The sequence below is a fragment of the Poecilia formosa genome, unplaced genomic scaffold (assembly GCF_000485575.1).
Source record: "Poecilia formosa unplaced genomic scaffold, Poecilia_formosa-5.1.2 Scaffold622, whole genome shotgun sequence".
In the NCBI taxonomy this organism is placed as follows: Eukaryota; Metazoa; Chordata; class Actinopteri; order Cyprinodontiformes; family Poeciliidae; genus Poecilia; species Poecilia formosa.
The window spans coordinates 232,518-244,918 of record NW_006800561.1 but is presented as its reverse complement, the minus strand read 5'-3'; the positions used below and the strand labels follow the sequence as shown (position 1 = coordinate 244,918).

The following is a 12,401-nucleotide window of genomic DNA, read 5'->3' as shown; positions in this document are numbered from 1 at the left end:
CACAAATCTGGAATGAACTTCACAATTAATGAAAAATAGCAGATATTAAATTTATTAATAAATAACAAGTAACTCTTTAAAACTGGATAACAGGCATTTTTGGAAAATTATGATAACATGTTTTCCAAAAACTTTGCATTATCTTAAAAACACTCTGAAAGTTATAGTGGCTGCCTGGTCTATTACTTTCTTGGGAACTTATGACATCCTGTGAACTGTCATGGAACCATGCTGAACATAATGTCACTCTGGAATTGTCAATATATCATGTTGCTACTGTCACTAATATTGACTAATAAGTCAATATTAGTGAACTTACCCGGTTTAATAATCAATAGCATTATATTAAGGTCATTGTATGAAAATAATTATAATCTGGAACTGACAGGAGTTTGTCAGCACTGACATACCATGGCCACCTAGTGTCAGTTGTAGTGGCACCTAGTGGTAGCTATTATCAGCTGTCGCAGAAGAGGTCCCATCTGACATGCAGTCAGTGCAGGTGTTGTCTTTCTCTGCTAAGTCGGATCACCAGCTGTATGTTTAAATATGTATGAGAATTATGTTTTAATTAAGATATATTTTATTTCTATTTGTTTGAACAAAAGTTATTCATACATTCTATCTGAAAGAGATAGAATGAGGTCACAGCAGCCTGTGCCACCCATGGCACTTGTGCCACCTTACTTGTGCTACTTGTACCACCTTAACTGGTGGTAAGGCGGCACCGGGTAAGGTGGCACAGCAGCCCGTGGCCATGTGTGCCACGGCCTGCTGTGACCTCATTTTATCTCTTTCAGATAGAATGTAGCATATGAATAAATTTAGTTCAAAACAAATAGAAGTAAGTGGCCACCTTACCACTGGGTAAGATGGCACAAGTGGCACCTTACGGCAGCTGTCAACATGTTTTCACTGAGGCTCTTTATTGGAAACTGAAATTTGAGATTGTATCCAAAATAGACCAGGGCGTATTTGCTTTTTTGAGGGAACACAACACTTTAGAGGAAATGCAATACTTTGTGAATTATAAATTCATTCATATTAAATCTGACACAGAAGCTGTCACCAAAGAATATTCTATTCCTATTCTATTGTTTTCCCCACTAAGCGTATTTAAATATGCTGAACTATGTATAATACAGTTAAAAAATACTTTAAAAATACAATTGTTTATAAATGTGTCTGTTTGTGTAGGGTCTCCAGTAATAAAACAGCGTGTTATGAAAGATTAAATGCGCAAATTCGTCATTGTGCCTGCCAAACGTATAACGCTGAGTGGAGCGGTCGACTGCTCTAAGATGGCTGCCCTAAATCTCGTCAGCGACAATAGGCGAGAGCGGTCCATGAGGCGTTGGAGGTGCCAGTATGAGGTTGCGGCAACCCTTGGAAGGTGCTGAAGTCAGCTGAAGCCAGTGGCAACACTGACAGCTAGCCCCGAAAACAGTGGCAGCCGTGACACCTGCCACCGGAAGTGCCATGGTAGGTGCGGTGTCACGATTTGCGCCTGCTGTTTCTCTGTAATGCTGCAGTCGTATTGTTGTTGGCTGTAATAGTAAATCTGTTAGCTGGAGTAGTAAAGCCATTAACTGCAGTGAAGCTGTTATGTGGCACATCATGCAGTAGTAAATATGTTAGCTGCAGTGAAGCCTCTGGCTGCAGCAGTAAAGCTGTTAGCTGCAGTAGTAAAGCGGTTTGCTGCTGTCTCATTCACTATGAGCTCTGTTTCAGTTCTATATGAAGGCAGGGGCCGTCATTCAGGAGGATATTTCTGAGGCATCTCTGATTGTTGGAGTGAAGAGGCCCCCGGAGGAGAAGGTCATCCCCAGGAAGACGTATGCTTTCTTCTCCCATACCATCAAAGCTCAGGAGGCCAACATGGGTCTGCTGGATGACCTGCTCAACAAGGTCAATTACACACTGTTCTTCCTCTTAACTACTGTAGCCTATTAAGTACTCTGTGTTTACAAAGAAATATGCTTTTGTCAAATATCAAGGACAATCTCAAAGTCTTTTATCAGTTATGTGTGCCAAAGCTTCACACTTCTAACCCAACACACACTTCTTCTCAGACTTCCCTGTTCAATCTTTAAAGGGTTCCATGGTTAATTTGCCTGTAGATGTAAATTCTGTATTAAATTTGTATGTACCGTATTTTCCGGACTGCAAGGCGCACCGGATTATAAGACACATGCTAAAACATACGGTCAACAAAAAAAAAGGTAATGGAAACAAAACAGTAAGTTTAGTTGAACTTTATTTGACTATGTAACAATACACTCACGTTATTTTTTATTCTTCTTCCTCAAATCCATCAAAGTCCTCCTCTTCTGTGTCTGAATTGAACAGCTTGGCAATTTCGCCATCAAACATGCCAGGTTCCCTCTCATCATTGTCAGAGTCAGTCTTGTTGCCAGGTGGCTGTTCAGCAATGATGCCGGCTTTCGCGAAAGCTTGGACAACCGTTAAGGCAGATACATTAGCCCAGGCATCCACCATCCATTCACACATGGTGGCGTAACTCACCCGGCGCTGCCTCTCCATCTTAGTAAACGTGTGTTTGCTGTCTGTTATTCATCGCTCCCACGCCGCTTGTAACTTCTTTTTGAACGCCCTGTTTACACCAATGTCCAGCGGTTGGAGTTCTTTTGTTAATCCTCCCGGAATGACAGCAAACTCTGAATTAGTTTGCTTCACTTCCTTTTTCACAGTAGCAGTGAGATGGGCGCACATGGAGTCGCAGATGAACAGGGACGGTGATGTGTGGAAAAACCTATCTGGTTTTTACCAGAGGCGTATGCTGCAGAACTCGGACTACAATTCTCTGACTGGTTTATCACTGCCAGCGTACGTACTGTACACTTTACGTCTCTGTGTCAGGGACAGATTTTGGAATTCAGTCCACACATAAGGCGTACCGGATTATAAGGCGCACATATGATTTTTGAGAAAATTTAAGGCTTTTAGGTGCGCCTTATAGTCCGGAAAATACTGTGATACAAATAAACTCCTAATTACTTAAAACAATTAAAAGTATTTTGTTATATTTTTCACCCATGGAATTCACCATTTTTTCACCTTGCTGGGTTAATGACACAGTTGTGTCTGTTCTGTATTGGAATCTACAGAGGAAATGCAGGAAGGCTAACTTTACCCCAGCCCAGTTTTTTTTAATCATATTGTGCTTGACTGGTGTAATGCCAGACTGTGACTGTGTAGGCTGTAATTAAAAAAAAAAACAGTGATGGATCATTTACCGCATGACAAAAAGAAGAGCACAGTGGGAAAGTGCCAAACAAAACTTCCGAAGAACCTATGTGTGCACTCAATATTTCTCCCCTTATCACTTTTAGTCATTTGTATTTATAAGCAAAATTGACGATTGTTACCTTCGCAAGCTAAAAGCAAATGCCGTGCTGACAGTTTTTATCCACACAGTGCCTAAACCTCACCTGGAGACTCAAAAGTGAGAGACAGATCAGAGACAGGAAGTGTTTGGAGCTCTATGAAATGATAACGGAGCTATTGATACAGCTGCCAGTACTGAATGTGAAACAACCAATCTGACACTGGACGGAAGACCTATTATGACTTGGACAAAACAAAAATGATTGACCACTGCTGCAGTTCACTTCAGTGAAATTTATTGTGCTGTTCTTCAGGCTTCAGGTGAACAAAAGAGGAGATGTGCAGTGCATATATAGAGGACGTCCAAGGCAGGTTAAAAAAAAAGAGAAAAACCAAAACAGCAGTACCTTCACTGCAAAAAGTCCACATTGCAAAGCTATCGGCTTTTCAATGTGACCTCTTGGGAGTCTAACCACAGACTGACTCCCTGTGGTCCTGAGCCCTTCTTTATAGCCACAGACTCCACCCACAGGAACATAACAAAAAGAAAAAAATAAAACAGTTATTTCTAACTAAATAATCATAGCACTGAGAAAAAAAACAAACTTGTGACCAAAAATACAATATTTAATTTAATAGAAAACACTCCATATGTTCTGATGAGCTACACAGCGGATGAGCTCATATAATGAGCTCATCCGCTGTGAATCCTTCCCAGTGTGCCACAATTCCGAAACTGTTTGAAAATTTGAACCGGGAAAATGTTTGACGCTGAAAATAACAAGTTAGGATGGATATATAGATACAGGAACACCACGTGTGCACCACAATGAACTGTGCCAGTTTGAGTTGAAACAAAAAGTAAGTTGTCGGTTGTGCGAATGTGTGTGCGTGTGTATGCAAGTGTGCAGGTGTGCTTCCTTGCTGGCACTTTACTACATCCTAGCTCGTGATGACTCCTCTGTCACGATGACCAGTGGGAGTCTGGATGTAATCTCCATCTATATTCCATGAAAAACAATAATAAAATCAACTTTGTGTTTTTCAGGAAGTTCGTCTTATTGACTATGAGAAGATGGTTGACACCAATGGTTACCGTATTGTAGCATTTGGCCAGTGGGCTGGTGTTGCAGGTATGTTAGGTTCTCCTCTGTTTGTTTCAGCTGGTTGGTCATTTCTCAGCATTCCTTAGGCATAATCAAACATTATGATGAAACTGTAGCAAAGGAGTCATACTTTGTAATGAAATCAAATTTCACCTAATTGGAACCAGATTTTATTGGAGCTAGGTCTTAGGCCCGGTTCACACTGAAGACCTTAAAGTGTCACAGACATGACTTGCATGACTTGAAAAGATGAACTACTGTGCTTTCATCCTGTGTACACAAAAGTTTTTAATACTTTTTCTCACAGTCTACTATAAATTCCTCAGGATTGCAGAGTGATGTTGTTATTACCAAGTACTACCGGGTAACTACTCAGTTGTGAGGATTTCAGCAAAGATTTGAGCAATTTATCCAAAACTGCACATAAATCGCTCAAATATTCACTGAATCCTCACAACTTCCTCTGTTTCTGTGCATTCGGCCTGAGTTGTTTGCGGTTTGACTTACCCTCATTACATCACTAGAAGGTGCTGGTGTAAACTACCCAGTTACTACAAAGGAAAACAGCGACACTCTGCATTGCTGTGGAATTTATAGTAGTCTGTGAGAAATATTTATTATTAAAATAATAGAATGAAAGCACAGTAGTTCATCTTTTGAAATATTGTAAGTGATTTTATCGAGTCAGTGACTCAATTCCGATTTTATTTTATTTTTTTGTGAAATCTGATTTCTTTATTTTTGTGTGTGTGTGGTTGTTCACATTTCCAAATAAATGTGACATGTAGTGATGTGCTGTGTGAGCTACAAATGACCTAAAAGCTTTCTGCATGTACAGCAGAGGATGCCGAAGAAGAAGGAGTTTTATTTATATAGCACTTTTTCAGCAACAAGGCGGATCAGAGTTTGTAACATCACACATAGCGAGCGTGCTCAGTAGATATAAACATGGATAATGGTGTAAAATAGCATACCTTGCTATTTTAAAGTTGTTATCCACCCAGAGCCAGCGCATTAACAACTTGATCCTCATTATCGTCCACCATGTTTGTTGCTTTTCTTCGTTCTTCCGTGTATCAGAATGCCGAATAGTGATGTTTATCAGTGATGTACAGGTCGGATGAATGCCACCTGGCCATACAGACACGGGTCACATTTGATCAGAGAAGTGTCGGATTTAGGACTACATATCCAAGTGCACTGGGTTGCATTTGTACAAATCCAATTTGTGGTGTTCACACACCACAAATCGGATCTGTAAACCTGTATCTGATCTAAAAAGATCAGATACAGGTTGCATAAGGGCAGAAAAATCGGATTTCAATCACTTCAGGCTGCAGTGTGAACATAGCCTTAGATTTTAGGGAGACCAAACAGAAAACCAATTTTTGGTTGTTAAATGAATGCAAATTCCATTTAAAATGATTAAAAGTAATTGTTTTGGTTATCTTTTTCATCAATCTAGGTATATTAAAATGAAAATAACTCCACTTTCTTGTAGGAATGATTAACATTCTTCATGGTTTGGGACTTCGTTTCTTGGCTCTTGGCCACCACACTCCTTTCATGGTGACAAATCTATTCTTAATTCATTTGATCTGAATCTGCCCAGAAATGTTTCACAGGATCAAACAGAAGCAGTCACCTCTGCTCTCTGATGTTCACAGCACATTGGCATGGCACACAACTACAGGAACGTCAGCCAGGCCATCCAGGCTGTGAGGGATTGTGGTTATGAGATTTCCATGGGACTCATGCCCAGATCCATTGGCCCCCTCACCTTTTGCTTCACTGGAACAGGAAATGTCTCCAAGGTACACAATTGTTCAATATTCAAACATTGAGAATGGAATTAAAAGCAGCTGAAGCTAAGAGAAAATCCCTGATCTTTATTTTTAAATTCATTTTGTATTTTGTATTCCTTTAGGGAGCCCAAGATATGATCAATGAGCTTCCTGTTGAATATGTTGAACCTCACGAGTTGAAAGATGTCTCTGAAACTGGAGGTATGACGTTTCTTCAGCAGCACTGTGTAGCTCAGCAGTTCTCAAACCTTTCAGACTGAGCTCCAACATTGAATAAAATGGCCACAGTCTCACTTACACAATGGAAAAATGGCTTCTGTCCAGTATCACATGTTTATCACTTTGCCCTTCACTAAAAATTTGGTTGTGTCTTGCTAAAATAAAGAAAAAATAATTTTACATTCATGTAATTATGAGCCATGAACAGCTAAACTAAACCTGTTTTTAAGAGTCATAAAGTTCATTTGTGCAATGACTCTAATAAATTTATTGAAGCTTTTTTATTTCAACCAGGAAATTCCTTCTGATTTCATTATTGTCTTAAACAGATCAACATGGCCACGTTTACATGAACATGAACGGCCAATCAGAATGACAATGCATCACATAAATACCACAATCAGAATATTCTGATCAAATTAAGATCTATTAAATTGTAATCTGAATGAGAGGTATAGTTTGGGACAATTGATAATTGGTTACCAGCGGTGAGTGGAGATCAAAAGATTGAGATCACAGATGCAAGCAGCTGAAATGAGTTTCCTCTGCAGGGTGTCTGGTCTCTCCCTTAGAGATAGAAGCTATGACGGGGACTCAGATTAGAATCTCTGCTTCTCCTCATCCAGAGGAACCAGTTGAGATGGTCAGCATCTGGTTAGGATGGACACCTCCTTGGTAGGAGACCCAGAGGATGACCGAGGAGGGACGACTTTCCTCAGCTGGGGAACCTTCATTTATGGCGGTTCCCCGGAGAGAGGGAGGTCTGGGCCTCCCTACTTAGGGACCTGTAACCCGACCCGTATAAGGAGAAGAAAATGGATGGATGTGCATGTCAGTGTTTCTGTCCTGAATAAAGCCTGGGGCATGTAAAGGCATGTCATGATTAGTTAATTATTAATTATCAATGAATTTTGTGCTCATATAAACAATGCATTTGGATTATTTAATTCAAATACATTTTAATCTGATGAAGGATCACTGCACATGTACACAATCAGATTGTAGGATAAAATAAATCCATTTAGTTCAGTATGTGTTGTCTGACAAAATGTGTCGACTTTAAACTTGGTGTTGTGTTCTAACAGCACACTAACAGAGTTGTTCTTCATAGATATGAACAAAGTGTATGCCACAGTTCTGAGCCGACGCCACCACCTGGTGAGGAAGAGCGATGGCAACTATGATCCCATGGAGTATGAGAACCACCCAGAACTCTACACCTCACACTTCAGAACCAGCGTGAGTTACTTTTCTTCACTCCCCCTCCTCGCAACGCCTCCATGCAACCTCCCAGGAGCTCCTGTCAGTCACTTGGAGCTCTCATGTTCCATTCAGCAGCAGGAACTAATATCATAATGTCCAGCAGTATGAAAATTAAAAACTGCCCTAATTAAAAACTATAGTATAATAGCACTCTGTACACAGGATATTTATCCACATTTTGTGGGTAAATGATTGGTGTGTCAGATATGAGATGTTGACAATTTCTAAGTAAAGAAACAAAGGGTTACCTTTAGGTTAGTAAACCTGACATTGTTTTCTGTAATGCTTCCAACATACACACAATAATGCTTCTTGTGATATTCTTACATATTTTAATATATTTGTTGCTTATATTGTTGTGCAATATTGCTTTTAGGTAAAATGGCAAAAATAGAAAATAGAAATTCAACTTAGAGCTCCTTGATTATGACAAAATTGTTTTTGTCAATATTAAATATTTAAGCAAGTATTCACTGGCTTGGAAGAACAATAAATTTATTGTTAAAGGGCTATAGGGTTATCTAGAATCAGATTTTTAAGCTTTAGATTATGTTATTCCCTCATCAAAAACATCTCCAGTGTTCCTTTGATTCTTTCATGCATCTTTGAGAAATTCTATAATCTCCCATGGCAACCATTAAGCTTTGCAAAATTCCTGGTTGGCATTCAGCTCTTCTAGACTAGTGGCAGCAGCTGTTATCAAACACCTGGCGGACCTCGACTGCTGAGCTCATCATAAAAAGCTTCTCAGTCCAATCTTCCTAAGAATGGTTGTAAATGACATCATGGAGAAGCACGGTTATGATGATGTGCTGAAGTCAAAATCTGGGAGCTTCTTAAGAGACAGAGACCCAATTTCAAGGTGACAAATTTGCAAAGTCAAGTTTCTTTTAAAACCTCCTGACTACCAGTAGTTCAAATTTGTCCTCTGTATAGGACATTTCTAAACTTGAATATCTCCTACCTACTGTATACTACTGAATTAATTCCTTTTGGTATCTACAGAGGACATTTAGGGCTTTTCAATGATACCATATGTGAAGGGGTGGGACTTTTATACGTACCTTTTTCTTATCATAAAAATGGCGTACATCAGTACAAGCACATTTTATAGGAAAATAAAAAGTAAGTGCATAAAACTTTTTATTGTGCAAATTTTGGTTTAAAATTTTGTTGGCATATTCTAAATAAGTCTTAGTAAAATATTAAAACATTCTATGAATTATTTTGACTGTATTTTATCATAGTATTTAAAAGTTGAAAAATTGTCCTCTGTAGTGGACCCAGAACCTTCTTACTAGGCAACAGTGCTCAGTTTTGTCAGTGTTAAATCCATTCTTATGTTGTTGTTTGGATATTTTCTTTGGGACAAACTGGTTGCCATCAAGGTTCAATTTCAAATGTATGGCATTCCGATGTCCATTGTAGTGGACACATGATATTTCAAAAATAAAAACTTTTTTCCCAAAAAAAATGCTTTCAGTATTCTAATTACCTTACAAAGATTGTGAAATAAAAAAAAATGGTGATTGGACAATATTTTTCTTCCTGGTAGTCAGGAGGTTAAGTCATTTTTGATATATACTGCTACATTTTTACAGCTGAAGTTAACTTTATTGTACCATATAATGTATAATATACATAATACTGCCCCTTTAAAACAAGGAGAAGTTTTCCTAAAACCTTTTTGTTGTTTCTTCCCTTAGTCTTTATTTAAATGTTGATATTGTGTAAAACGCCAATAAAATCAATAATTAACAATCCCCTCAGGATGTTGCTATCACAACTATAAATGCAAAAAATTCAGGTCTTGCCCACATCTAGTCTGCATTTTGATCAACCAAATAGATTTTTATGTGACTTAACTTTTCATCTACATGTAACCTCCGTGTAATAGAACTAAAAAACGAATGATAATAAAAACTCCAGTCACATGGGAAACCAGTGACTTGGAGCTAACACATACGGTAAGGGTCTGCAGCAAATAATGTGATGCTGATGTGACATATGGAATTATTTTTACTGCTTGACCTTGAAGTGGAGGAAAGACATTATTATTTACTTATTATCCTTCCCCATTCGAGCCACAATGCTGTTCAACCTCCATGTGTGTCCACATACCTGCTTTAACAAGATTCCCAGTCTACACTGACTTGGCTAGCTTTAGGTTAACTGTATATTGTAACACGGTATTTAAAATTAGTTCAAATTCTTTGCCTGTCCACACAAATAATTCTCCTGGCATCATGTTTAATTCCTAACATTATGTAGTCGTTATTTTGAAGGCAGTGTAGGTTTTGCCCTACACTGCCCCCGATGGGTGTGGCATGTTTAAAGCAACGTTGTAATTCAGCGGTCCGTGTGAAGGAACATGTTTCTTAAACCAGTCAGATGTGGACGAGATTATTTTACACAAATGAATATCTCCACTACATTGTTTTAAAACGACCTGGCTACACATCGACAAGGCCTTAGTCATCATTCAGAGTTTATACGCTGACTTGTAGTTTTCACCAATCATTGCAACTTTTCAGCAAATCTGACAAATCACCTTGTTTTCTGCTTTTTCTTCTTTTCTGACCAATCACTGCATTTGGCTGAATTTTGATCAATCCCCTTAGTCTTCTTCTAATTTAACTTCTAGTTTCATTACGTCTCTTGAAAGCTGAACCTGCAAGATGAAAGCATGTGTAATTTCTTTTATTTTTTAGTTTTTTGCAAAAACCATGTTGAGATGTTGTGAACAGTTTGCTTTTACTGTTTATACAGTCAGTGGGTGTAACATGTGGGACATCTCCCCTGCACTTCCTGTGTCTGTGCCCTTTGTGGCCTGCCTTTTTTAAGATGTCCAAATGTGATTTTCTGAACCGTCTTTAAATGCACCACAAGTGAATGCCGGTTGCACCCGTGGTGTTAGGATGTGTAATGTTCAGCAGGTAGCTAAAGTTAAAAGGCAAAAGATTTTTGGTTTCAGATAATGTTTTCTAAATGATGGTTAATATCATATTAAGCTAAATATACTAATGTTGTCATTACACATGTTTCTTCCCTTGCCATCTAGTGCCAGGAATAAACCCAATCCTCTTTAATTTCTGTAAATAAGATGTGCTCACTGTTGCTTTTCTGATATTTAAAAGAAATCTTTATTGTCACAATAGAAAGACTCAGGGAGGAGACTTAGAGCAGAGGCCAGCAGCAGGACGCTGATGCAGGGTCTTCTCAGGTAAGGAGGGATTGGAACTTGCTCAGAAAAAGATAAGGAAAGGGAAGGCTCTGTGTCTCAATTTCAACTTTTTTTTATGACCATTTTAGGGCAAAAATAAAGCTGAAATAATTAGCATCTTTAACCACAATGTTTTGAAAGAGGTGCCACAAAATCTGTAATTCTTGGCCACAATAATGATAAAAATAGTGCAAGCTCCTGGAGGGGCTTATTTAAGATGATAAAAGATAATGTTTTATTGATCCACTAAAGTGGGGAAATTTTGTTTGTCCCAGTATGGCGCACAATAATAAATAAAGTAGTAATGATAATAATAAATATATGACAATAACTAACAATTAGCAGTGATAGTCTTAAGGACATACAAATATCGCTGTATATATTGCTAAATCTATATTCAACAATTAAAACGCACATCTCTAAACTATGTGAGTATTATAAAGTCTGATAGCCTCAGGTAGTTCAGTTTAATTTAGTGCCTCTTCATAGTCTCTGAAAAAGATTAAAATATCAAAAGAAAAATTGAATAATTAAACACATGACATAGAAAATAAATAATTGTAAAAATGTTTAAATTTTATTGCACTAAGCAGTTGAAGGTATCATGTATTCAAATTTGGGCAGAATATAATCCATAAACTGTGTTCCTTGCTCACTTGAAATTCCAGAGGCTTGCAGACACCACTAGAGGAAATCTTGCCCCTTAAGTATTTTTTTGTGTCTGTGTCTTTAAAGTGGCCCAGGATTAGTTGAACATGTTGGCCTAAATATGTCGTAATTTTCCTGTTAGCTAAAAAGTTTCTGATCACACAGGCCGACCAGAGGTACGCGCCATTTATTGTTTCGTTTATGAAGCTGAAGGTAACAGCAGCAGCAAAACACTAGCTTCGTTGACCAACTCTGTCCTCTTCCTCTGTTTGGTTCTCCTGATCTTCATCACCTCTTGTGCTTTCTACATTCCCATCGACTTGAAAGCGCTCCAGTTTAAATTGTAAAGGCTTAAAGACGTTACTCATCACTGTTTTGGCTGGATAGAGCTAGAACAGTTGGACCTGTACAAGTCATTTACCCAGAATGCATTGCACTGTGAACATGGCAACTTTCATATGACAATATTTTATTAAAATTTATAAAAACTAAATAATCTACAGTATTGTTACTGTATTTTTAAATACAATAACTAATGATACAGTTAACAATAACTAATCCTTGATCAGTTATTGTTACAACTAATCATTGATTCCTTTCAATGCAGAGTGTGTTGGGTTTGTTTGTTGTCCTGCTACAGGAGCCGACGCTCATTTCTCCTCTTTGTTGTTTTGAACCTTGTAGTTTTGGTAATTCGGTTCCCCAGCTGTTTGGTGCAGGATGTTCCATAGCAACCATGCTCGACTTTCTGATGTGACATGCATTTTATTCTTTGGAAAGGAAATTTTA

The 12,401-nt window shown here is 38.3% G+C and overlaps 1 protein-coding gene across 1 annotated transcript in view; it reads left to right on the top strand.

Moving 5' to 3' along the window:
• Positions 1-1,692: 1,692 nt before the first annotated feature.
• The window catches only part of aass (aminoadipate-semialdehyde synthase), a 35,329-nt gene continuing 24,620 nt past the window's right edge, over positions 1,693-12,401 (top strand). Inside the window, exons 1-6 of the mRNA XM_007541665.2 lie at positions 1,693-1,908; positions 4,397-4,481; positions 5,956-6,023; positions 6,122-6,268; positions 6,382-6,460; positions 7,590-7,717. Of these exons, the coding sequence (XP_007541727.1) occupies positions 1,738-1,908; positions 4,397-4,481; positions 5,956-6,023; positions 6,122-6,268; positions 6,382-6,460; positions 7,590-7,717 (678 nt within the window). The 5' untranslated portion in view covers positions 1,693-1,737. The remainder of the gene's footprint in view (positions 1,909-4,396; positions 4,482-5,955; positions 6,024-6,121; positions 6,269-6,381; positions 6,461-7,589; positions 7,718-12,401) is intronic.